The sequence below is a fragment of the Hyaena hyaena genome, unplaced genomic scaffold, assembly GCF_003009895.1.
Source record: "Hyaena hyaena isolate Hyena2069 unplaced genomic scaffold, ASM300989v1 scaffold_3, whole genome shotgun sequence".
NCBI lineage: Eukaryota > Metazoa > Chordata > Mammalia > Carnivora > Hyaenidae > Hyaena > Hyaena hyaena.
The window spans coordinates 2,775,314-2,801,011 of NW_024080635.1; the positions used below are offsets into that span (position 1 = coordinate 2,775,314).

Here is a 25,698-nt window from a genome sequence, read left to right on the forward strand (position 1 = left end):
GACGACGCCGTATGCGGTGTGAAGGGCCTAAAGATCACGTCAGACAAACACAGCACTTCTCTCTTTAGTACATTTTGGACGTGGAGGGTCAACAGTTTCTTCAATTCTGTGGCATTCCCTTTGCCATGACAGTGAAATTGAGACTCCTAATCTAGCCCCGGTTTCCCTCACCGCATTCTTCCGCCGTGCTCTGCTTCCCTCAGATGCGTGTTGTGTCCTCTCCTCCCTCACCGTTGCCATAGTACTTCACCATGTGGGACTTTCCCGGTTCTCCAATCCCTTTGCCTCCAGGCTTCTCCTGTCCCCGCTTCTCCATTTCCCAGATTTCTGCGTCTCTCTACGAATCCCCTCTGTGTTCTGTCTGTAAACGTCCCCTGGCCCTCTCTCCCTTCCTCTCCTCTGGGGTATGACCAGCTGCTCTTTCTGCACTGTATTCCCACCTTGCACATCTAACCTTTCTCAGCATCCATTACGTCCTGCATGAGACAAACGGAGTGGGGCGCCCTCACTAAATTATTTGTTCCCAGAGGTCAGGGAACGCGTCTCGGTCATCTCTGAACCCAGAGCAGCCTTTGACGTGCTCTAAGCACTTGGTGAATCTTACGTGAATGAATTGCTAGCTCAAGGACAGCAGTCAGAATCTACCGTGCGTTCGGCTCAGCTATTGGTTCGGGCTGCCCGTGTTGGGGGTGACTCAAAGCTGGGTATGGGTTCAGTAGAAGTGCCGTGGTTGCTAGATGGGGGTTGTGTCCGCCTGTGAGCTGGGTGTTTTCCAGCCCTGAATTCAGAGACCACGAGACTTTCTTAGCAGTCACTTTAAACTGGCTCAGCCATTCAGTGACGAATTAGAAAGAGAAGGGAGAGAATTCTTCCATCAGACGCTGCTGTTGAGTAGATCCATGGTGACGTGTAATAGGGAGGGTCAGAGGTGCGGGCCCGTGCCCACACTGCTGGGCCACAGATGGGGAATGGTGACGAAGGTTAAGTCCTTTGATGACTGGCTCTGGGCTTACCTTCCACTGAGGGATGCCTTAGCCCTTTTTAGCATAACCCCCCTTTCTCTCCACTGAGAGATTTTCCTACTGGCCTGTTAAAACAGGCGCCACCTTCCAAACATGTGGCCTTGCCTGGGACAGCTTGGGCTCTTCAGCATGTTCCAGGGTTTTCTCCTCTATTTGGGGCCCTATCGCAGCCTTAGAGAAGCCTCCCCTCGGTCTGTCCTATACCTTGTTGCTTGTGAACAGTGCTGGACATGCCTAAAGATTCCAGAGTCCACTTTTTTCCCCTAGCAGGTTTAATGCTGAGATAAAAGGACAAGTATCGGGTGTGTTCTGGGGGTAGAAGCTCCAGGTCAGACAGTGCCGCATCGATGGGTGGCATCCTTTTGGTGGAGAAGACTACCATGCAGAGGAAACCTAAGGGCTTTTTGGTAGTCTGGTTGCTTCAGAAGACCTTAAGAAGCAGGTCCGCAGCCTAGGGGATCTTGCCTTCTAACAGAGTAAGAACCATTCTAAGTACTTGTAAATAGTTTTCAGCAGAGCTCCCTTTTTTATGTAGTTCAGCTTTTAAATGATATTTGCCTTTTCTTCCGAGCAGTTTGTTTCTGACTTTGGCCCTTTCTGACTTCCCGTGTCCTCTCTTCCTCTTTCCCTCCCCACTGTTCCTTTAAACCTTACATGAGGGAAGCATGGGCCTGGTCTGGGCACAGCCTGTGTGGCTACCTGCTGGGGTTGGCCACATTTCACAGGCCACCTCGCCCGTTAGCCCCAAGTCAACGCGCGGCTCTGTTATGCAAGGACTTGGTTCCTGCCTAAAGTTGCTGGGCCTAGGTAGGGAGGGGACAATGAACCCCTCTAAATTTAGCATCTAATTGGCGGCTGTAGAGAGTGAGGCCTTCAAGTAAACCCTTGGAGATCTGGCGTTCTGCCGGTTTTTATGTGCCTGGGAATGTATCCTTCTCAGGAATTTGCTTTTTAGCTTGGCCTGCATTTGGCAAGCTTCCCCTCTCTCCTTGCAAATCACATACCGCTTCAAGTTCAAACTCGATACCCTTCAGCAGCTCCTGTAAGACTGTGGGAAGGCTGGTCAATCTGTCTGCCATGAGTGAGTGAGTCAGCCTGTTGACTTCATGTTCTTCTGTTTTGATAATAAATGTCTTCATCATAACAGCAGCTGTCGTGTGTGTGCCAAACACATTGCATGTGTTAACTCCCCATTCCTCTCAACCAGGCTACAAGATCAGTATCGTATCCCTCATCCCAACTAAGGAGAGAACAGCTCGGAGAAGTAAAATATCATCTAAGCTTACCTAGTGATTAAACAGCTGCATGAGAATTGAGCCCAGGTCTTTGGGACCCCAGAGCTCACACACTTTGTCACTCAGCCGTATCGTCGTGGGCGGGGTTAGTGAGGGCGTTGTTTGTGCACAGCAGGATAGAAGACAGTAGGGAGAGCAGGGACATCGGAGCCAAGCAGTTTGGAGACAGAGGGACTTCCTGCTTCCCTTCCATCACGCTTGGAACTTTTAGTAAGTTCCTATGGAGCCTACCACTTGAGAACTAACCAGTGTAAACAAGCTCATGTTTAGTTGTGTTTTAGACCACAGATGTGATGTTATGTCAGCACTGGGCATTTTAATATCAAGTACTGGTGACTCTGCCTACCCTTTTAGGTGTTGACAAAACAAAACAAATATGCAGGTAATGTTTATAACCTGCTTGAAAGCCACCAGCCCTTTCAATTTACCAACAGATTATTTTGCATGGGCATGTGAAGTTAACGTCTCTATTTTACCTTCAGCCCAAAGTGACCCAAGCAAGGTTGAAGGTCAAAAGAACTTCTGAGGGGCGAGGGGAAATAGAAGGCGTTTGAGGGTGGTAAGAGAAGGGAGAATACTGGAATATATTAAGAGTTATGATTTTAGGGGCACCTGCCTGGCTCAGTGAGTAAAGCATGTGACTCTTACTCTCAGGGTCGTGAGTTCAAGCCCCACATTGGGCATGGAGCCTACTTTAAAAAAAAAGTTCTAATTTTAGTTCTGCCACTGATGGACTGTGTCACCTTGGAAGAGTCACTATACCTTAGAGTTTCTTCCCTGTCAAATGAGTTTAGACCAGCTGGCCATGGAGTTCCCATGAATTCAGGGTCCAGGTTGGGTCAAGTCTATATTTGGTTTGTGTTCTGTCACAGAATGTCCTGTCCTTTCTCTGGGCTCTGTGATTTGAATGCCATCCTGGGCAGCTCAGATGGACCTGCACCACAGGCTCCCAGCCTGCTAAGGTTGGGTTAGCTTAAGACATCCCAGATGCATATCCCATGCCCTTTGAAGATTTCTGTGTGGGGACTGTAGGAAAAACCGTCTTCCTTCTCCGTGTTCTTTCCTATTTAAAAAGCTTATGTTTGAAACACAAGTAATGCTTATAGTTTTAGCTCTTCCAGTTTCTCTGTTCAGTTGCTCAGGGGTCCTTCCGTCATTCAGAATCTGTATTTCTAATTTCTAAACACCAGGACACAGTTCAGTAAATATGGGCTGGGTGAATGAGTTAAATTGCTGCTTCCGTTTCTCTTAAGAAGCCATGCCTCCACCCTGCCTACCCTCAGCTCTGGGAAGTCTCAGCCATTGCTCTTCGTGATACCTTGCAGGTTTGTGTACGTGTGGGACACCACGAGCAGGAGAATTCTGTATAAGTTGCCAGGGCACGCCGGCTCCATCAATGAGGTGGCTTTCCACCCCGACGAACCCATCAGTAAGTCCACCCTGGCTCTGGGGAGTGGGAAACTGCGGGAAGCCTCCCTGAAGGGGCCCTGCAACTACAAAGGCAGAAGTGGATGTCTGTTTTATGTGAATTCCCTCGTCTGTATGGCTGTCCACTGACAGCCTCACCAGTGCTTTAAGTGGTGAGGTCAAGAGCAATGTTCATTTTCTTCTGAATCTCAAAGGGAGATTGGATTAACCAATTTCTAGTTCTCTTGAGTTTACTTGCTTCAAGTCTGTGTTTCAGTGATGCATTTGGGTAAAAGAATAATGTGTCTTAGTATTCACATATAAACTGCCGCTTATGTTATATTGGCTAGCTAGCTAAACAATGAGCCTTGAATTAAAGGAGAAAGTATAACTTTCTCCGGAGCTAAACAGAACAAGCAGAAGCACACTTACAAAAGGACTGGCACAGACATTGATTCTTCCAGAGAACGGCTAAGGTCTTTTTCGTAGGGTGTGGCTGACGAGGGACATCGGGGTTAGACTCTGATACGCATTTCCCATAGCATAGGCCACCCCTGTGGTTTCAAGAGGACTTGACTGAAAAGCTAGGCTACGGCTTCCTGTGACTGGTGTTGGAGAGGAGGGGAATTTAAGCTAAATCCAATTGCTCTTTTCACCAGAATTGGCTCTTGACACAAGAGCCCTTGAGCACCAAGGCTCCCTGAGCCTTCATTAGTTCCCCTCATCTTCTCTGTCCTTCTCACCTCAGTTCTGTCAGCGTCCAGTGACAAGAGACTGTATATGGGGGAGATTCAGTGAAGACACGGAACGGAAGTCTCCACGGCTGCTTGACCTTGAGACCTCACACTGCAGAAGTGGCATCAAATGGTGCCCGGGCCAGCATCCATCCTCCCCTCTGACGAAGATCACGAATAGCAAAAGGCAAGGAGGAGGTGGCCCTGTCGCGACAACCCCTGGCATCCCATTTCACCAGAACGATTAAGGCAAGCTCACAGTGGCCTCTAAAAACCACCTGCCAGATTTCAGGGACTGTTTGGTTCTTTCCTCTTTTTTTTAAAATAAGATTTCCTCAAAGAGACAGACATTGGTTGGTTTATAGTTTCCTGTTTTCTAATCCAGGCCGAAGACAGGGAATGTGACTGAAATGTATTTGTTGGGGATTTTTTTTTTTTAATTCAATAACTGGCTTGTATGATATTTTCTTTCTGTGTTTCTCTGAGTCATTTTGTATTAAAAACCAAATAGATACCTTTTTACAAGAGCCATGTGGATTGGATTTATTGCTGTCTTTTTTTGGAAGCTCGATCGCCGTAAGTCTGAGCAGGGCATGACATGGCCTGGGATGCAATCCCCCCTCCTCATGGTTTTAGACCTATCCCATGAAGATTATTCCCAGAGAGTAATTATCCGTAATGAATGATTTCTCTCCTACTTAGAGGCATAGCAGTCAAAAGGTAAGAAGGTCAAAAATAACCTAGTTTTTGTATACTTTCACGTCATCTTTAATGAACAGGATCTGCTTCCCGTCTGCCTTCTGCCAGAACTTCTGAGCAGCAGCCCTACAGTCAGGGCTCCTGAAGCGGGCAGACGGACGAAGGCAGGCTCAGCCAGTAGCAGTGATGGGCTGGAGCCCTGCATCAGTGTCCACTCAGAAGGAACATGTGAAGGTTTTGGTGTAACTGGACCATGATGTTGCCTGAGGCCTGTTTGTGGTTCAGCTTACTTGACTCTTTCCTAAAAGGGACTTTTGAGAAATGCTGTTAGTTGCTTTCTACCCTCAGAACAGGTTACAGTCTCCCTGGATCCTGAGCCCAGCACGCAAATTGGTGCTAGTGAGTCCCATCTGTCTCGGCGGAGTGGTGTGTGGTTTTTTTTTTTGTTTGTTTGTTTGTTTTTGTCATTTTTGTTTAGAGAGAGAGCATGCACAGGTGGAGGGGGAGGAGCAGAGGGGGGGAATCTTAAGCAGACTCCACTCTCAGCACGGAGCCTGACACAGGGCTTGATCCCATGACCCTGCGATCATGACCTGAGCCAAAATCAAGAGTTGGACACTTAACTGACTGAGCCACCCAGGCGTCCTTGTGTGTCTTTTCTAAATCTCCTGTCCCAACACAGAGGGCTTCACACCGCCAGCCTATTTGGAACATATTTGGTTTTATACATTTATTGCCCAAACCTCAGTCATTTATTTCTCTCAAGAAATAGATTTCTCTCTTGTGAGAGGGTAGTTTTTAGTGAGCACATGTCTGAGATTTATTTAAGTCATTAATGAACAAGCCAATTGGTAAACCTGCCAAACCAATTATTTTTATTGTTTTAATTAATTTATTTTTTAAAAAAAAGTAGGCTCCACACTCAGCCAGGAGCAGAGCTTGTGTGGAGCTCAGTGCAGAGCATGAATTCACAACCCGGAGATCAAAACCAGAGCTGAGTTCAAGACTGTCGCTTAACAGAGTGAACCACCGAGGTGCCCCTCAAACCAAGTACTTTTAATATAGTCAGTGAAATTTAATAAAGTTCACTGGAAACAAAGAAATTCATTGTGGGGCACCTGGGTGGCTCATTCAGTTTAAGCATCTGACTTCGGCTCTGGTCATGCTATCACAGTGTGTGGGTTCGAGCCCTGCATCAGGCTTTGTGCTGACAGCTCAGAGCCTGGAGCCTGCTTCAGATTCTGTGCCTCCCTCTCTCTGCCCCTCCCCTGCTAACACTTGTCTGAGTCTCTCAAAAATAAACATTAAAAAAACTTTTTTTTAATTTATTGTGCCTGCAAGAATTAAGGAAGTCTCACCAATAATGCAGCTATGCTTAGTTTGAGACTTACAAGGGCTTTCCCACGTGGACAGAGAATGTGTGCATTGCAAGAAACTGCAGGCATGAGCTGGAAAGCCTAGCACATTTCCTGAACCAAAAGAACTTCAGCTTGGTCGGAGGTGGTAGGGACAGGAACGTGGCAGAATTAAGTAGGAGCCAAATCCCAGAGAGTCTGTCCTTCATGTGCCAGCTCCTATAGTTTGAGGGTTTCCTAACCTGTATTCCACAGAGCAGTTTCCCTGATACGTGAGGTACTTCGGGCATGAAGACCCCATGCTCAGATAAGTTTGGAGGAAACTGGGTTCAATTAAAAAAAAACCAGTTTCTTTACTGCAGGACTGCTCAGAGCCTTTAACATACAAAATGTGGTCTGATCTTCAGAGGGAATGGTGACTCAGATTTCAAGCCTGAGCAATTATGTATGAGATTATGCCTTTAATCAGAGAGATTTGGCCAAGAATGGTTTGAAACTCCTCTTCAGCCTCTAGCACTATCACAGGTTACTACTCTCTGATCCCTTGTAAACACCAGGCCCCTCCACCCATCCTCATCTCTCTTGGCTTGGGGTAGAACAGGCCTGGAACCTTAACACTGCACTTTCAGAGCCTACCAGTCCCTTAAGAAGTTGGCTATGATTGGGAGGAACCAAGGCCCTGGAGACCACAAGGGCTTTCCTCCAACCTCAGCCTCTTCGCTCCTCCCAAGTGCCTTCTTCAAAGGCTGGATAGGAGCCATTAGCAGGAAATAGCAGCACCACTTAGAATTTGAAGGGCATAGAGGCCATAGCCTGGGGAATAAGGATTTGAGTATAAAACATCCCCAGAGGGTGCAAATTGTATTCTCACTTTGGGAGAGATAGATTGCTCCCGAATGAGTAATGGCATCTCTGGTTTTCAGTTAATTTCCCTTTATGACTTCCACAGTCTCTAGCACTTAATACCATTGGCACTTAAAGAGCCAAATCTTTTTTTCCGCTGGGTGGTTGAGTTCTGTGGCCTGAGTTTTGTGGGCTGAGTTCTGAGGGGGGTGGATTTGGACAGGTCAGGAATTTATCAGAGTTGCTTATTCACAGCAAAACTACAGAGTTACTTGTTTTTCTCACTGATAGACCTAGAGTCTGCTGCTTGTTAATATCTCAACAGTGCATGGATGGGAAACTGAAGCGTGAGAGAGACATCTGAGCAATTTGGGGCTGCAGGCACTTGAGCCTTAGGGAAAGGCCATCAGGCCATTTGAGTTAAGACAGAATTGCTCCTTCTAAGAGACTTCAGGGCTTGATAACTGTGTCCCAGGACGAAAGGACGGGCCAGACCTAAAGCTCCTATTCCTGTGGGATCAAATGAAGCCACGTCTGAGCTCTGAGCCTGCCCTCTGCCCTCTAGTCCATTGTCTCTGTACCCCAGACGCACAGTGATCCTTCAGAAAAGCCCTGCTAGGCACCCACCCCCTCTGCATCAAGCCGGAGCCATCCCCAACTCTGTTCTAGGCTTCAGCTTTTCCTCACTTGGCTCTGATACCCATCTAGACTCTCAGATTGATCTGTAACTTATATCCTCCAAATCAGTAGTTCTCAACTCAGCACTTTTTGCCACCCAGGGGACATTTCGCAATGTCTGGAGACTTTTTGTTGTTTAACTTTAGATGGAGCTGGGGAAAGGGGCAGAGGGGGGGAGAGAGAGAAAGTTCCACGCTCAGCACAGGTTCCGACACGGGGCTTGATCCCACAACCCTGGGATCATGACCTGAGCCGAAATCAAGAGACAAGCCCAACCCACTGAGCCACCCAGGCGCCCCTGGAGACTCTTGATTTTCACCAGTGGAGAGATGCCGCGCCCATTCAGTGGGGAGGGGCCAGAAATGCTCACAGAATTAGATGCTCCAAAATGTCCGTGATGCTCTTGAGAAACCCTCTCCAGAGCAGTGATGTTCAAAGTGTGCTCTTGGGGGCAGCAGCAGCGCCATCGCCTGTGAACATGCTAGAGATGCGCCTTCAAGAGCCCCACCCGAGACCGAACCGGAAACCTAGGGAGAAGGAAGTCTTCAGTAGTCTGTTTCCACAAGCCCTGCAAGGATCCGGATGCAAGCTTGGAGAGTTCTTTCCTAGGAGAGCCACAGAGCCTTCTGTTGACTCATTCATAGTTACCCCTACCGGTTTAGCCGTTCTTTCTGGCTCGGTGCTGTGCATGCAGTACCTCACTTGATTGTCATGCACGAGGCAACAGGTTCATAGAGAAGTAACACCCCAGCTTAACCAGCTAGTAAGTGGCAAAGCCAGGATAGAAACCTAGCTGGAGCTCTTCCCCCATCACCCCAGTGTAGCCTGAGTGGCTTTTAACCTTGAAGGCACATTAGAGTCAGCTGGGGAGCCTTTAAAACTCCAGAGGCTCAGCTCATACCCCAGGCCAGTTAGATCAGAATCTCTGGGGTGAGGTATTTTTTTTAAAACTTCCTTAGGTTATTGCAATATGAAATCAAGGTTAAGGACAGGGCTACAAGTATAGCCAGGAGGGCAGCATAAAGCCAAATTGGCCCTCCAGGAAACCTCTGCTCAGGCACGCGGTCTGCGTGAGCTTACACCCACTTCTCCCAAGCCCGTGGCCGAGCTAAAACTTTGGATCTTAGCCAGAGAGTGGAGGTTGATCTGCTGTGATCATCTCTGCCTGATGACCGCGGGGCTTTGTTTGCAGGGGGAAGACCTGTGACTTTCCTTCAGAACTTCCAGCTTCCAAAGGTGCTAGAGCTAGAAAGAGCCTCCCAGCTGCTTAGGTCCGTCGTCTAGTCCAACCTCATTTTACAGAAGGGGAAGTGGAGGGGAGACACAGCTTACATGCATATTAAGTTAGGGGTTCTCACTCAGGAAGCATTCATTTAACATCCCTCTGTGACAGGCCCTGTGCTGGCCTCAGAGAATACAGAAATGACTGACTCATATATTCTTTGGGAGTTCCCAGGACAGAGGGTAGGGACAAAAATCAGGACCTCTCAAAAATTTCCCCTTAAGTGTCCTTAATGGCAGGGGGCGCCTGGGTGGCTCAGTCCGTTAAAGCGTCCAACTTCAGCTCAGGTCACGATCTCATGGTTCGTGGGTTCAAGCCCTGCATTGGGCTCTGAGCTGACAGCTTGGACCCTGGAGCCTGCTTCAGATTCTGTGTCTCCCTCTCTCTCTACCTCTCCCTCACTTGTGCATGCTCTCTCTCAAAAATAAATAAACATTTTTTTAAAAATTGGCAAGTGTCCTTAATGGCAGAGAAGAATGAACTGGGACAGAGAGACTGTTGAAGTTAATAACCTTGAAATTTTACTTTATATCTGTAAAATTTATATCTGCCCCACTCCTTACCAACTTTTTACTTTGAAAACTTGCAAAGAAAAATTGAAAGGTGAATATAGTGCATATCTCTGTATGCTCCACCTAGATTCAGTCATTTTTATCTGTTGCGCACACACACACACACACACACACACACATATGTATATATGAAACTTTGAATGACTACTGAGAGTAAGATACAGACCTCCTAATTCTTCCCTCCCAAATACTCCTAAACACTCCAGCAAGCATCTCCTAAGGATATTCTCCTGGTAACTACAGTACCATTTCCACACCTAGGAAAATTAGCAGCAAGTCCATAATACCATCTAAGGATCATATTAAAATGTCTTCAGTATCAAAAATGTCTTTTATAGCTATTTTTTCAAATCTGGAATCGATCAGGTGCCAGGTAATCTGGCTATTCTGTCTCTCTAGTGTCTCTTCCCCTGAAAAGCCCACCCCCATACCTTTTCCCTGGTGAAATTGACTATTTACATGCATGTGGTCTCGTGTGCTGCTTCTTAATATAGCTCTGTTTGTTTTACCTTAATAAATGTTTTCAGCAACTGAGCACCAAGTAAAATGGGCACTGCAGGAAAATGTGCCACATTTATCTGGGCTTTGTGTCATCTCCTGTACCTGTTTTAGAAACAGATAACGCATGAGCGATTCAAGTATAATCTAATCCGGACTGTCAGAGCCAGTACCTAAGGGCTCCAGAGTTAGAGAAAGTTTTACTGAGGAACTGACACTTAATGAATCTTAAAGGAAGAACGGAACCTGGGGAGAAGAAGCAGGAGCCGGGAGCCCGGAAGTATATCTGAGATGGTGGGAAAAAACCAGGGACAGCAGCACAGATCACCAAATCGTGGGTGTGTTCAACAAGGGCACACGGCACGTGGTGGTGGTACCAGCCTGCGGGGGGACTTGCAGGCAGATGAGGAAGAACTGTAGAAAGTGCGAGAGCCAGACTGCAAAGGGCTCCGAAGTCTAGGGTGGCAGCTTTGGGGCTCGTTCTGTGGAAAGGAAGCCAGCCACAGGAGGACAGCCCCGCCTGGGGGTGCTTTCGGTTCTGGGTACCGTCTCCCGAGATCATTGAGAGGAGCCGTTGCGGGAACTAGGGGAGACAGGTCACTGGCTTTGTATGGCCAATGGCTACACTGGAAAAGAGAAAAAACGCTCTCCTGGGAGGCTTTGAAGCGCGGAGCCAAGGCGAAGCAGAATTTAGGAGGCAGATTTGCACTCAACAGAAAAAGCAACTGAATCAGAGCTGCCCACGGATGGAAGGATAGAGAGTTCCTCCCCTCTGGGGGTGTGTGCAAGTGGAAGCGGGGCGACCATGTGGCAGAGTGGCTGTGTTGTCTTGATTCAGAGGGCCCAAGCAGCTCATAGAATCCCAGGGGGAGTATATCACAAAATCCCTATAAGCAGGTCCTGCCCCCAGAGATCATCTTTGAGCTGGGCTGGGGGCAGGGGAGGCCTGATTCAGACCCAGGTGGTCTGCACCGTAGCCTCAGGGCTGTGCGATCCAACCCTTTCTCAGCTCCACTCTCCCCTGATTATAGATGCCGTTTGCCACAGGCTCTAAGACGGTAATTTTAGGATTCAGTGAATTGTTTTCTGTGGAAGGTCGCCTGAATGAGGGCTTATGGAAAATGATAAGGGGTGGGGACCAGCAAGGGACTGGGAATGCTGTTGGGACCTGGGGGCCTTGCCGGAGGCCTGAGGCAGCTAACCCCGCCTGTCTGCCTATCCCCAGGTGGCCTCAGGACAAGCCTCATGTATAATGAAGGCCCAGCGAAGTGGGGCTGATTGGAGGGGCCATCTCACAAGGTCCCCAGCTTGGCTGGCCTGAGGGCAGACTAACAGAAAGTCGTGTGGCCACCAAGGGCTAGTGGAAAGGGAGATTTGTCTTAGCTGTCAGCATTTGCTGTGCTAGGGACTCAGGATCCCAGAACCCCAGACAAGGAGACTCAACGTTCTCTGAGCTGTTTGGCGTTTCCTGACCTAGACCCTAGACCCTGCCCGGTTCTAGCCTATTTCTTTTCTCCCAGCCATTCCTTCTTATCAGAGTTATTTTTTCCTTTTAAGATTTGCTCTACAACTGAGATTTTGAAGCAAGTTGGTTGGAGAGGAGGGGAGGCAGTAAGGAGGCAATAGGAAGTAAAACGAATGTGCAGAAGTTAAAGAAAAGAAGGGGTCACAGTTCCTGAAACACCCCTCGCTGTTAGATGCTTCTGTGTCTGCAGTTCTTTTTCTGTCTGGCAACCTATATTTCAGTCAGCATCATCTTGGCTCTGAAGAGGGGCACCTGGGTGGCTCAGTTGGTTGAGTGTCTGACTTCAGATCAGATCATGATCTCACAGTTCATGAGTTCAAGCCCCATCTTTGCTCTGAAGTTTTCCATCACTACCTAATCCCAAGCAGTGTTAACCATTCTTTCCACCGTGCTTGCAGGTGCTTGGCCCCTCTGTGCACCGCTAGTAACTCCCTGTTTACATGTCCTGCCTCGGCCACACTCAGATGTCATCAGGGACCAGAGAGGGCAGGCAAATGGGTGAAGGCTCTGGGTTTAAGAAAATAAGCAACGGGGGCACCTGGCCAGCTCAGTGGGTAAAACGTGCGACTCTTGATCATGGGGTTGTAAGTTCGAGCCCCACTATGTATATAGAGATTACTTAAAAAAAAAAAGGAAAGAAAGTAAAGAAAAAAGAAATGATAGACAATGTCACACTGTTGGCTAGTGTGCTAACCCCCAAAAGCCATTATCCCGAGAATTCTTGGGATATTCTATTCATTTTTTTTTTAATGTTTATTTCTGAGAGACAGAGCACGAGCGGGGGAGGGGCAGAGAGAGAGACACTGAATCCAAAGCAGCCTCCAGGCTCTGAGCTGTCAGCGCAGAACCTGACGCGGGGCTCGAACCCACGAGTTGTGAGACCACGACCTGAGCTGAAGTCAGACGCTTAACCAACTGAGCCACCCAGGCGCCCCTATCCTGTTCATTTTTGATTCCAGAGCTCCTGGCTCAGTGCCCGGCACAGGAACAGAACTGACCTGTAGATCTTGACATCCAGTTCTGACCTTAACATGCTACGTGACCTTGCGGAACTCATACCAACCTCTCTGCCCTTCAGGTTCTCCCCTTCTTTATCTCTCGTCTCTTCAAAAAAGACCCCCTGGAGAGGCGCCTGGGTGGATTAGTCGGTTTAAGCGTCTGATTTTCGCTTAGGTCATGATCTCGCGGTTCGTGGGTTCGGGCCCCGCGTCGGGCTCTGTGCTGACTGCCAGCTCAGAGTCTGGAGCCTGTTTCAGTCTGTGACTCCCTCTCTCTCTGACCCTCCCCTGCTCACGCTGTCTCTCTCTCTCTCTCCTAGAAATAAATTTAAAAAAAAAAAACATTAAAAAAAAAAGACCCCCTGGAGATCATTTAGGCCAGTAGTGTTCCCATGCTGCCCCTGAGAAACCTGGATGGAGGTGCTAATTTGGAGGCCTTCACAGGAGGTGAGGGCAGACCCAGAGAGCAAGCCACCGTTCTTTCCCCAAACAAAGAGCAGTTCCACGTGTTTTGTTTTAGAAGTGTATGATTTGTTTTGAAGAAAAGGTTCTGCTGTTAAAAAAAGAAAGTTGGGGGGCATCCGGGTGGCTCAGTCTGTTGAGTATCCGACTCAGGTCATGATCTTGAGGCTGTGAGATCCATCCCTGTTGGGCTCTGCGCTGAGCATGGAGCCTGCTTAAGATTCTTTCTTTCCCTCCCTCTCCTTCTCTTCCCTGCTCATGCTCGCTCACTCTGTCTGTCAAAATTAATGAACTTTTTTTAAAAAAGAAAGAAAAGTTTGAAAAACGTAAGGAAAGCAATCGGAATGTTATAGGCAAAGTGGTTCTGCCCGGGTTCAAATCTTGTTTCTGCCATCTCCGTGTTACACGATCCTGGGCAGGTGATCTAACCTCTCTGAGCCTCAGTTTCCTCATCTGGAAGAAAAAAAAAGGGGGTGATGATAATGGTACCTACCTCAGAGGTGTGCTGGGAGGTTTCATGAGTTAATGCGTAGAAATTGCCCTGAACAGTATCGAATGCTTAAGAGATGTTAGCTGTCGTTCGATGATATAAAACATATTCGGTTTTTGTCCCCGTTCCTGGCACAGAGCTCCGAAAATTCTGGAAATTTCCTCAGTGACAGGATTGTCTTTTGTTATTTGTGAGTTCCCTTTGATCAGATCTGTGTTGATTCTAATGAGATGACTTAGGATGGGACCCCCTCTTCCCCGACATAGACTCAGGATGGAGCTGGTCACCAGAAAGATCAAGTGATTAGAGTGGAAACTTTCAGCCCCCGCAAACCAGGAGGCCTGGAGACTGGGCTCTAATCTCTTGAGCACTAAGGTCCAGAGCGTCTCCCAGGTTGGTGAACCTGCTAGCAGCGTGGCGTTGCCCCCTCCCCCCCACCAACTCCACAGGGACAGAAGTGTCCAGGACCCTTCCAGACATTGCCTTCTGTACCTCTTCATCTGGCTGTTCATTTGCATCCTTTCTAAGAAACCAGTAAAGGTAAGTAAAGTACCTTCCTGAGCTCTGTGAGCTGTTCACAGGCACATTATCGAACCTAAGGAGGGGGTCATGGGGGCCCCCGACTTAGAGCTGGTCCGTCACAAGCAGGGGTGACCACAGTCTCGCAGCTGGCATCTGAAGCGCAGACGGTCCTGTGGGACTGACCCTTAAGCTGGGGGTGTGCACTCATTCTGGGTAGTTAATGTCAGAACCGCGGTGAATTGTGGGACAATCGGCCAGTGTTGGAGAACTGGTGGGTGTCAGAAAATATGCCAGAAACTATCATTAGCGAGCCCGTTCCATCCTCTAATGTGGAAGAAGGAGAAATTAATAGGTTTCACATTTCGGCCATCTTAGGACTGAACTTTCTCCGAAGCTTTCCATGCCAACCCTCAGAGGGGCCGTGGTGGAAGATTCAGACCCTGTGACCACTTGGTTCAGGGCAAAGGAGAAACTCCTTACCATCTCATAAATCCCATGCCTTCAGCACCAACTCCCCTGCCTCTCTCCGGGGCTGACCATGACTCTGCCTCCTCACGCAGGAAGCGTGGGTTTGCTCTGAATCATCCCTGCCCTTTATTTCTAAATCCTGCTTCGTTTGCCCCACAGTCTTTCCCTACTTAAAGGGTTAGTCATCCCTTGGGCCGGTTATGACAAGCCCCTCCGGACGTCATCCCCAGCTCCTAACCCCCAGACTTCTTTCAAAGCTGTTTCTGGCAGTTCCTACAATTAGATCGCCTTCCCCCTTAGAACCCTGGGCTCACAGGTGGTAAAGAGGGCACAAGGTACGCTGAAGCCCGCGGCCAGGAAGATCATTCATTTACCACGTATTCACTGACTCCCAATGTGATCCAAGCCCCGGGGAATGCAGAGATAATTTATGACACAGTTGCTATCCGCATAGAGCACACAGTCTATTGGGGAAAACCAGCGAAATCAGACAGGTACAGTAAATCCCAGTAAAAGCTCTAATGGAGGTAGCACAAACTACTGCCAGCTCCAAGGTGAGGCACCGCTCCAGGTCATGAGGGCGGGTCACAGCCCCAGCAGAACCCACTGTTACTAGAAGGATTGGATGAGATAATATACGCCCAGTGCCTGGCTCAGAGTAAGCACTTGGTAAGCTATTGCCATGATTGTTATTATTACCGATTGGCATTGTTAGAGTCACAGAGGGAACGGGCAGAGGCTCTGTCTGGAAGAGGTTCCAGAGAGGGTCTGCTCGAAGAGCCGTTACATCTGGGCCGAGGCTTCGTGGGGCTAGTTCGTATTCTTTTGTGGGAAACGGACTCTTTGAAGAATCTGATGAAAGCTGTAGGGCCTCTCCCCCAGAAAAAGGCACAGCTGCTCACACGAAGCTTTGCATATTATATCAGCGACTTCACAGCCTCCTGGAAGCCTAGTCACAAAACCTGGTTGGACACAGCTGTCACTCGCCAAGGCTGAGAAAAAGTTCCCACTGTTACCTTATTTTATTATTCCAAGGGAAAACCTCAGCACATGCACTTTCAACTCTACGAATATCCTGTGTGTGTGTTTTGTTTATTTATTTTTGAGAGAGAGAGTGTGCACAAGCGGGGGAGGGGCAGAGAGAGAGAGGGAGACACAGAATCTGAAGCAGGCTCCAGGCTCTGAGCTGTCAGCACAGCACCTGACGTGGGGCTCGAACTCGTGCATTGTGAGATTGTGACCTGAGCTGAAGTCCGATGCTTAACTCTCAACCGACTGAGCCACCCAGGCGCCCGCCTGTATCCTGTGTGTTTGAAAATACCAAGCGTTAATGCTGAGGGATGGCTGGGGGAGGGGGGCCAAGAAGAGACCATTTTAGTAGTCCAGGGAGAAGAGGGGGCTGGCCCCTGGCTGTTCGGGCCCAGAACCATGGGTCTGAATCCGTATCATTCAGGATCAGGGTCAGGAGCGCTGGCTAGAATGAAGGAGACCGGAAGAATTGGCAACATTCTGTTCCTTCCTCCAGAACATGGTTTCTCCACTCCTCTGCCTCTCCTTCCCTCCTACTGTCTTCTCAACATCAACGTCATTTCCTCAGGGAGGCCCGCCCTTCCTGGTCTCCACACCTGGATTGTGCCCCCTTCTTCTCTCTTTTCTTCTTTATTGTCCTTTAAAGCCCTCATCAGGATCTGTCATTATGTATTTGTATGTTTCTTGTACTGACAATCCCTCATTACATGGTTTTCCTCACTGAGCACAGAGACTGGTTCATCCCCTTTCATGCCCAGGGGCGCTCCTGGCACATAGTAGGTATTTCAGAGATATTAGCTGAAGGTACTGTTCACAGAATGGTCAGATGGGATAGAGAAGCCCAGAGGAGGCCGCAGGGATTCCCACCCGAGTGATCCTAACCTCCAAGATGACTCAGAAGTTAGGAGCGAGGCAGGGGGGATCACATGAACTTGGCATGTGTCTGGAAGTTCGAGTGCTTTTCTGAGTGTCTTGAAGAAGGCAGACTTCTGCTTTCTGACTCCTTCCGCTCAGTGCAGCCTTGGTTAGGGGTGGGCCACAGCCCCCTGCCCGACGTGTCTCTCTCTGTCTCTCTGCCATCAGGCATTTCACCCACATGCGTTTGGGAGCTTGTCTGTCCCTGGATTGGGAAGTTCGGTGGGTTCTGGAACAGCGCTGCCTGCTCATCTCTGGATCCCAGGTGCCCCCAGGGGTGTGTATGCAGTCCCGGCTCAGTAAATGCCAGTAGAAGGAAAGAGGGAAGGACGAAAATGTGACCAGACACTCCGGAGGGAGGCTGCGATGAGGAGCATATCTGGGAACCAGAGCGGCAGGAGAGTACCACAGCTGGAAACCCGGGGGGGGGGGGGGGGGGGGGGGGGGGGGGGGGTGTCCTACAGACAGGGCGGAGAGAGGGGTGCTCCAGCACTCTCAGGAGGCCAGGCACAGGGCTAAGTGCTTTATTCATACAACTGCTTTTCACCTTGGCAACCCTGAAGCACACGTTATTCCCACTTCGCTAAGAAAGCTGAGGGCCAGAGAGGTGGCGTGACTCGCCCAAGGTCACACAGCCCATGGGCCGGGAAGTCCGAGTTCGACCCGGGGTCGTCAGCAGCCCCCAAGCCTGCACTCTTCCACTCACGCCCCATCTCTCCCTCCACCCTCCACTTCCCTACCCCCTCCTCCCCTCCCCTCTGCTCCCGCGGCCGCCCCGCCCCGCCCCTCCCTCACGCCCTCCCGGTGGCGGCGGCGGAGCCACGTGGTGGGGCCAGGAAGCCGCGGCCGCCGAGCGCTCGGGCGGCCGCCCCAGCTGGGCAGTGCTGCTGTGCGCCGCGCCGCGCTCGGTGCCCGCGCTCCCCGCCCCGCGCTCTCCGCCAGCCGCCCCGGGGCAGGAGGCGCGCCTGGCGGCCGGCCGGCCAGACAAAGGAGGCGGCGGCGCGGCGGAGCCGGCGCGGGCCGACGGACCATGGACTCGGGGCGCGAGCGACCGGCCCCAGCCCTGAGGACCCGGCGCCCCCGGGCCCGGCCCTAGGCGCCCGGCTCCGCCGCCCGGGGCGCGCAGCTGGGAGGACGCGGAGCCCGTGCGGCGCGGAGGAGGCGGCGGCGGCGGCCGCGGCGGCCGCCGAGCGAGAGGGGCGCCGCGGCGGACGGCCCGCGCGGGCCCCGGAGCCATGGGCAAGTGCAGCGGCCGCTGCACGCTCGTCGCCTTCTGCTGCCTGCAGCTGGTGAGCGCGGGGCGGCCGGGGCCGCGTGGGGCGCGGCGGGGCGGGGTCCCGGGCGGGCTGCGCGTCTCCGTGCGCGGCTGTCGCGAGTCCCGGGTGGGGGGTGGGCTGGAGTCACGGGGCGCACGGGCGGAGCCTGCGCCCGCTGGCCCGGCTGGCTCTTTGTGTGCGCTTCTCGAAGCCCGGCTATCCCCGGTCCCCGAGTGCGTCCTGCGCGCCGGTCCCCCGCCCCGCGCGAGTGGCCTGCGGTGGGACTGTGGCTCGCTGCGGCCGGGGGTGTGTCCCGGACCGCTTGGGTGGCTCCGCGGAGGTCCCTGCCGGGGGTTTTCCTCTAGATTATGCTAGCGCGCGGCTCTCCTTTCCTCCGGGTCTGCGCTCGTGTGAGTGTTTCTCACAAAGTCGCTGCTCCTCTGTGTGTGTGTGTGTGGGTGGGTGGGTGTGGGTGTGTGTCTCCGGCTTTCTCCTTGCTGTGTCTCTAGATCTCTAACCACTCCTGGTCCACGTTCATCTGTGTGTATCGGGATCTTAGACTCCAAGAACCGTTCGCTCCTCCTTTGTGCTGTATCTGCCCGCCTCCGCCCCCCCCCCCCCCCCCCCCCCCCCGCCCGCGGCCGGGCAAGCCTGGGTGGAAATGGACACCCACCTCTCTGGAGAGAGTCACCAGGAGCTGGCAAGTCCTGGGCCAGTCTGACAAACTGGGTGCTGGCCGCCCTCTCTGCTTTGGCTGTGGCCATTGCGGCTGGGGGCGCCCCCCATCAGTCATCAGTCGCACCTCAGTGCCATGGGTGGGGACCGCCAGACCAGCCCTTCTGCCTGGGCACCAGTGGGGATACTTGGGTGCTCCTTGGGGAGCCTCTGGGGAAACCATGCCGAGCCCCAGCTTAGGCAACTCAAGTTCTCCTCTGAGGGAGGCCAGTGGAGTGAATCTGGGGGCTCAAGAGGCCTGGGTCTGGTCTTGCATTCAGGCCCTGGCAGGTGAATTTGGGAAGCGGGTTAAGGAGCGGCCAGGGTCTCCTGCCGCATCCTAGAGCTCAGGCCTGACAACTGGGAGGTTCTGAAGCTGTGTTGAGCTTCTAGGCGGAGGTGCATGGGGACCTCCAGGGGCAGGAGTCCAGGCAGGGTGTGAGGTGGAGGAATCTGAGCCTCACGGATGCCTCACCCCACGATCGCCCACGTGCACTGACAACCGATACGGCTGATGTTTGAGTCCGGAGGCGCAGACCTCCTCATACGTCTTGCTTCTCTCCTCCTGGGGACGACAGCCCCAAACTTTCCGGCCACAGACTTACCCTCTTGGGTAGTGGTAGAAACAGCCAGACCCTGAAGGTAGAAGCCCTGCTTCCTACTGTGGGACTCAGGGCAAGCGACTTCCCTCCACCGGGCCACCTTGGTCTGCCTGTCTGTAAATTGCCCATCCTTGAGGGTTGGCGGGGGGGGGGGGGCTTAATTCAAATCAGGTAGAGTGGAAACTCCAGAAGGGCAGAGATGATCTGTTTCTTTCCCTGCTAAACCCCAGCAGGGCCTGGCCATTAGTATTTGTAAAATAAATGAACGAATCAGGTATTTGGTAACACCTGGCTCTCAGTAGAAACCCCGTTCTTTATATACTTGGAGGACCGTACAGTGCCAAGGAGTGATGCAACTTTTCAGAGAATTTTTTTTGTTTTCTGTGTATTAAGTTTTAAATTTTAAACTAGGACTTTTTTATGCTTGAAGAAAAGTAACATGCATATATTGTAAAAATGAGTCCATCAGTAATCGAACGGCAGAACTTAAACGTACATTCGCTTCTATGCCTGGTCCCCCAACCCCGAAGATAAGCACTGGTGGCAGCCTGCCGCATGCTCGTTCTCTGCTGCTAATGCAGCTGCCCGTGGTTAGCTTTGGGGAGCATTTACTGGGTGCTGGGCTCTCTCGTAAAGCCCTTTTCCACGTATTAACTCATTTAATCCTCGTATGATCCTATAAAATAACCTGCCCGAAGTTCTACAGGTAGGCGTCAGGCTTTGAAGCCCGCATTCTCTGTTGCCTTCTTAATTTATTTTTTTATTTTTATTTTTTAAGGTTTTTATTTATTTCTAGAGAGAGAGAGACAGCGTGAGCAGGGGAGGGTCAGAGAGAGAGGGAGTCACAGACCGAAACAGGCTCCAGGCTCCGAGCTGGCAGTCAGCACAGAGCCCGATGCGGGGCTCAAACCCACGAACCGCGAGATCATGACCTAAGCGAAAGTCGGACGCTTAACTGACTAAGCCACCCAGGTGCCCCTTTTGCCTTCTTAATTTAAAAATAAGTAGCTCTGGCCCAGAGCAATCAGGGGTCCTTTGGGAGGTCCTTCCTGCTCTCGGCCTCCAGAGCTTTCTCTTTCAGCTAACCCCACCCTTCCACTCAGAGAATTGGCCAGCATAAGGCCTCTGGAAGGAGGCAAGACCTGGGTGGGACGCTGACTCTAATACATTTTGGCTGGGTGACTTCGGGCAACTGGTGGGAATTAACGTGAGATAATTTGGAGGGAGGGGGGTGCTCCAGGAAGGGACTTGGAGCTCTATCCCTTGCCTCTGTTGCTCTGCCTGGATTGCAGAGCGGGACCCTTCAGCTGTCACGAGATCCCAAGAGCCTCTGCTGCCTGGCGGCTTCTGCCGCGTACTCCTGGATGCTGGAATCCACCAGCCTGACATCATCCCAGAGAGAACGGAGCCTGTTTTCTCATCCCGTGGAAAGGGGCCGAGAAGGAAAAGGCTGTGAAATGTTTCTCGGCTCAGTTTTTCTCTTTGGAACGGGGTTTGATCGTTAGTATAAGACAGGCTGGTTCTAAACACTCTTCTAGTTGGGATAGACCTGCTTTGGGTGACGGAGAATAGGGTGAGAGTGTACTGGAGAGTAGGAGGAGCAAGTGGGGGCTGGACCGTCCAGATGGACAAGTGCAGGCACAGGGCTCTGGAGTTGGATCTGAGAGGCCTGGGTTCGAGTCCTGGCGTTGTCACTTCCTAGCCGTGTGATCTTAGGCAAGTTGCTTACCCTCTCTGAGCCGCAATGCTGTCATCTGCAAAACAGAGATAATGTAAACAGTTCCCTATTCTCAGGGTCGTTGTGAAGAGTAAACACATATAACGAACTTAGCGCTGTGCCAGGCACAATAAACTATAGCTTCTTACGGTCCTCATAATAATATATACCATGGGATGCTTTCCTGGAATTGTGGCCAAAACATATCTGGGTTCCCCCTCCCCCGGCCACATACACTTACTTCCTTTGCGGGAAGCAGCAGGTAGCAGAGGCAGAAGGCTTGGATTCAAGTACACCTCCGCCACTGACATCCTGTGAACTCGGACGAGTCTTCTTCCCACTGCAAGCTTTGGTTTTTCCATCTGTAAAATGGGAAGCAGCCGTGGTCTGTGTCTCTGAGAGTCCCACCAGTTCTACCCATCTGGGACCGTGGGACTGGCTGGACTGGAGGTTTCAGGGCGCCTCCATCTGGTGCGGTTCTGCAGAACATCTTGGGTCACTTCCCTTCCTGAATTCTACTTGGTGTATCATCTTTTTTTTTTTTTATGTTTATTTACTTATTTTGAGAGAGAGAGAGAGAATGCGCATGCACGCACACATACACTCATGCGGGGGGAGGGGCAGAGAGAGAGGTAGAGAATCCCAAGCAGGCTCCTCTCTGTCAGCACAGAGTCCCACACTGGACTTGAACCCACGAACCATGAGATCATGACCTGAGCAGAAATCAAGAGTCAGACGCTCAACCGACCGAGCCACCCAGGCACACCTACTTAGTGTATCATCCTGACCTTTTTTTTTTTTTTAAAGTTTATTTATCTATTTTGAGAGAGGCAGAGACAGCATGAGTAAGGCAGGGGCAGAGAGAGAGAGGCAGAGAATCCCAAGCAGGCTCTGCACTTCGAGCACAGAGCCGGATGTGGGGCTCGAACCCACTAAACCGTGAGATCCGACCTGAGCAGAAACCAAGAGTTGGTCGCTTACCCGGACCGGGCCTCCCAGGGGGCCCGCATCTTGACCTTCTGAATGCTGTTCACTCCCTGAGTTTTATGTGCTTCTCGTTTCCCTCCCCTTGCCCCACTCCTGCCCTTCATTCCAGATCCACCCTTCCTGAAACCTTACAGGCCACTCTGTTCTTCCTGTAAGATGAACCAAGGAGATTTGCCCAAGGGACTCCTCGTCAGTTTCTTCATCATCATTATCATTCCCATTTCTGGAGTCCTGTGCTAAGCACTTTATATGCATTACCTCATTTAACCAAACGAGCTTACATATGTAGAGTGTTTGGCAAAGTGCCTGGTGCATGTTAAATGATCGATAAACGTCAGCTTTTTTACTGTCTTTATCCACATTGTTATTCCACACAGCGGGATGGATGTGCTCACTATCCCCTATTTCAGATGGGGAAACTGAGGCTCAGGAAGGTGACCTGAGGTCTTGAAGCTAGCCGGTGGCACGCACTCTCCTGCCTGAGCGGAGAGCCACCCTCTCTGCCTGCACCTGTCAGCCGCTCGTGTTTATACAGCATGTGGCCTCAGATCTCTTCACTGCCTCAGGCCTCAGTTTCCTCATCTGAACATGGTAACATTTCAGTGGGATCATGTACGTGACTGGCACCGCGAGCCAGCAAGTGCCCAGTAATACATCACTGCCAGGCTTGTTCTCGGTTCCGGCTCTGGGTGACCTTGGACACCTGCATTCACTCCTCTGGACTTTCGTTTCTTCCTCCCGCAAAGAGAAAGAGTCTGCCCTCCCCCGTCCCCCCCCCCCGCCGACCTTGCGGGGTCAGAGAGAAGGGGTTAGCCAGGTGCCGTGCACATAGTAGGTATTCAGAAAAAAACGTTTCATGCTTTTCCCTTCTGGAAAGCTCTTCTTTCTGGAAGGTGGTGGGTGAGGGGGAAAATATGTAGCTTCCTGCTGAGCTGGGAGTAATGGTGTGAAACGTGGTCAACCTGATTGATGTCGTTATTAGCCATAGTGATGGTGGAGACTGGAGGGAGCTGGGCTCCCTCGGGGGCCTGCGCTTTGAAGCAGCAGCATCTGCAGGCCAGCGGCTTCCTGGGGAGGGTCTGCTCTGCTCTAGGCACCTCAGGTCCTCGGGCCAGGCTTTGGAGTCAGGAGCACAGGCTCGGCCAGGCCACTGACTCTCTTTGTTCCTCGTACCCCTTTGCACCACTACGCAGGGGGTAGTCAGGTAGTCCCTTCTGCAGATGGACAGACTGAGGCCAAACAACCCTGAAGACCTTTATGAGGCAGGTAGAGCAATGTGGAGTGGAGAAGAGGGCTGGGAGGGGGGGAGGGGGGCGGGACAGGGGGCGGCCCTGGGATGGCTCCTTTGCAGGGGTGGGTGGGTGCAAGTTTTTGAGATAAGCGCCCCATCCATGGCGGCTGCTCTGAGATCTAGCAGAGGGGTCAGGAGCACTATCTCTTGGGTCAGAGAGCCATCGCTGCCTTGCTTTGTGACTGCCAGCGAGTCCCTTACCCTCTCTGAGCCTCTGCCTCTGTCCTATGAAGCAGTCAGAACATCAGCTCCTACCCCGGGGCAGTTTGGGGGATCGGTGAGAAGGTGCCTGGCCCAGGGCCTTGCTCCCTATGGCTAGCTGTTATTTGCCTCCAAACTTGGGCCAAGGCAGCCCCCATCTCTGCCTGGATTAGAGATTTTAGCGGTCAGGGTCATTTCCATAAACTCTTCAAGTCTTAGCTTCGTTATGTGGCAAATGTATGCTTTAGAGGGAAATAATGACAGCACCTACCCCTTCTTTTGGTTCCGTGTCTCCTGTGAGCCAGGCACCGTGTTAAGCACTTCACCTTCCCAGTCCCTTGTGACTCTGAATTATCCACGGCCACACAGTTAGCAGGGACAGCATGAGCATTTAAACCCAGACCTGGGATCCCGCCGGCCTGCCCCACTGCTCCCCCATAGGATGTGAGGATGCCGGGCGTGGGCGCAGGGGGAGAACTTGGAATCCTGCCTCAGCCATTCGGGCTTGTGACTAAGGGGCCAGACCTTCTGAGCAGCTTGACCCCCATTTCTACTCACCCCAAGGCCTGTGCTGAGTGTAAGGTTGCTACAAGGCAGGGTGAGGGGATGTTATCCAGAGAAGACATTAACTTGTATTGAAGACCTGTGAGCCCTCAGGCGCAGGTTTGGTTTTTATGCCCATTTCCTGATGGGCATACTGAGGCCTGATGTGAAGTGACTTGTCACCAAGGAAACAGAGGATACAGTCTGGGCCTTGGATGAGTAATCAAGGGAGAAAGACATGAGAATGCTTGTAAAATCTGGACCAAGCAGAGATGGTCAGCATGATCACTGACATCTCTTCTCTCCTCCGGCTTCAGGGGCGCGTGGGTGCTGAGTGAGTTGAGACCAGAGATGGGATTTTTGTTTTGGGTTTTTCTTTTTATTTCTTTTTATTTAAACATCTTCTAATGGTTTTTTGGTTGTTGTTGTTGTTGTTTTTAAATTTATTTCTGAGAGAGAGAGAGAGAGACAGCGTGAGCAGGGGGGGGGATCAGAGAGTGAGGGAGACACAGAATCCGAAGCAGGCTCCAGGCTCTGAGCTGGCTGTCAGCACAGAACCCGCCGTGGGGCTCGAACCCACGAATCGGGAGATCATGACCTGAGCCGAAGTCGGACGCTTAACCAACTGAGCCACCCAGGCGCCCCTTTTTATTTTTTTTAAGCAGCCTCAATGCTTAATGTGGGGCTCGAACTCACAACCCTGAAATCAAGAGTCTCATGGTCCACCTTATGAGCCATCCGGGCGTCCCAAGATGTGCTTTTCATTTTATTTATTTATTATTTATTAATTTATTTATTAAAAACTTTTTAAATGTTTATTTATTTTTGAGAGAGGACAGAGTGAGAGTGGAGGAGAGGCAGAGAGAGGGAGACAGAATCCAATGGAGGCTCCAGGCTCTGAGTGGTCAGCACAGAGCCTAAGGCAGGGCTCAGACTCATAGACCATGAGATCATGACCTGAGCTGAAGTCAGACGCTTAACTGACTAAGCCATCCAGGTGCCCCTTATTTATTTTTTTAAATGTTCATTTATTTTTGAGAGACAGAGAGACAGAGAGAGAGACAGAGAGCGTATGAGCAGGGGAGGGTCAGAGAGAGAGGGACACACAGAATCTGAAGCAGGCTACAGGCTCTGAGCTGTCGGCACAGAGCCCAGCATAGGGTTCGAAGGGCAAGATCATGACCTGAGCCAAAGTCGGACTCTCAGCGGACTGAGCTACCCAGGCACCCCTAAGATGTGCTTTTTAAAAGCTAGTTCCTGGGGCTCCTGGGTGGCTTAGTCGGTTAAGCGTCTGACTTTAGCTTAGGTCATGATCTCGCGGTTTGTGGGTTCGAGCCCCGCGTCGGGCTCAGTGCTGACTGCCAGCTCAGAGCCTGGAGCCTGTTTCAGTCTGTGACTCCCTCTCTCTCTGACCCTCCCCTGCTCATGCTCTCTCTCTCTCTCCTAGCAATAAATAAAAAAAACATTAAAAAAATATTTAAAAAAAATAAATAAATAAAAAAAATAAAATAAAAGCTAGTTCCAGGGACCCCTGGGTGACCAAGTCAGTTGAGTGTCTGACTGCAGCTCAGGTCACCATCTCCTGGTTTGTGG

The 25,698-nt window shown here is 51.1% G+C and overlaps 2 protein-coding genes across 2 annotated transcripts in view; both read left to right on the forward strand.

Moving 5' to 3' along the window:
* SNRNP40 (small nuclear ribonucleoprotein U5 subunit 40) overlaps positions 1-4,987 on the forward strand; it is a 33,067-nt gene extending 28,080 nt beyond the window's left edge. Inside the window, exons 9-10 of the mRNA XM_039232521.1 lie at positions 3,643-3,746; positions 4,473-4,987. Coding sequence (XP_039088452.1) covers positions 3,643-3,746; positions 4,473-4,522 — 154 coding nt within the window. The 3' untranslated portion in view covers positions 4,523-4,987. The remainder of the gene's footprint in view (positions 1-3,642; positions 3,747-4,472) is intronic.
* Positions 4,988-17,640: 12,653 nt separating this feature from the next.
* Positions 17,641-25,698, forward strand: part of NKAIN1 (sodium/potassium transporting ATPase interacting 1) — a 42,352-nt gene continuing 34,294 nt past the window's right edge. Inside the window, exon 1 of the mRNA XM_039230108.1 lies at positions 17,641-18,083. Within this exon, the coding sequence (XP_039086039.1) occupies positions 18,030-18,083 (54 nt within the window). The 5' untranslated portion in view covers positions 17,641-18,029. The remainder of the gene's footprint in view (positions 18,084-25,698) is intronic.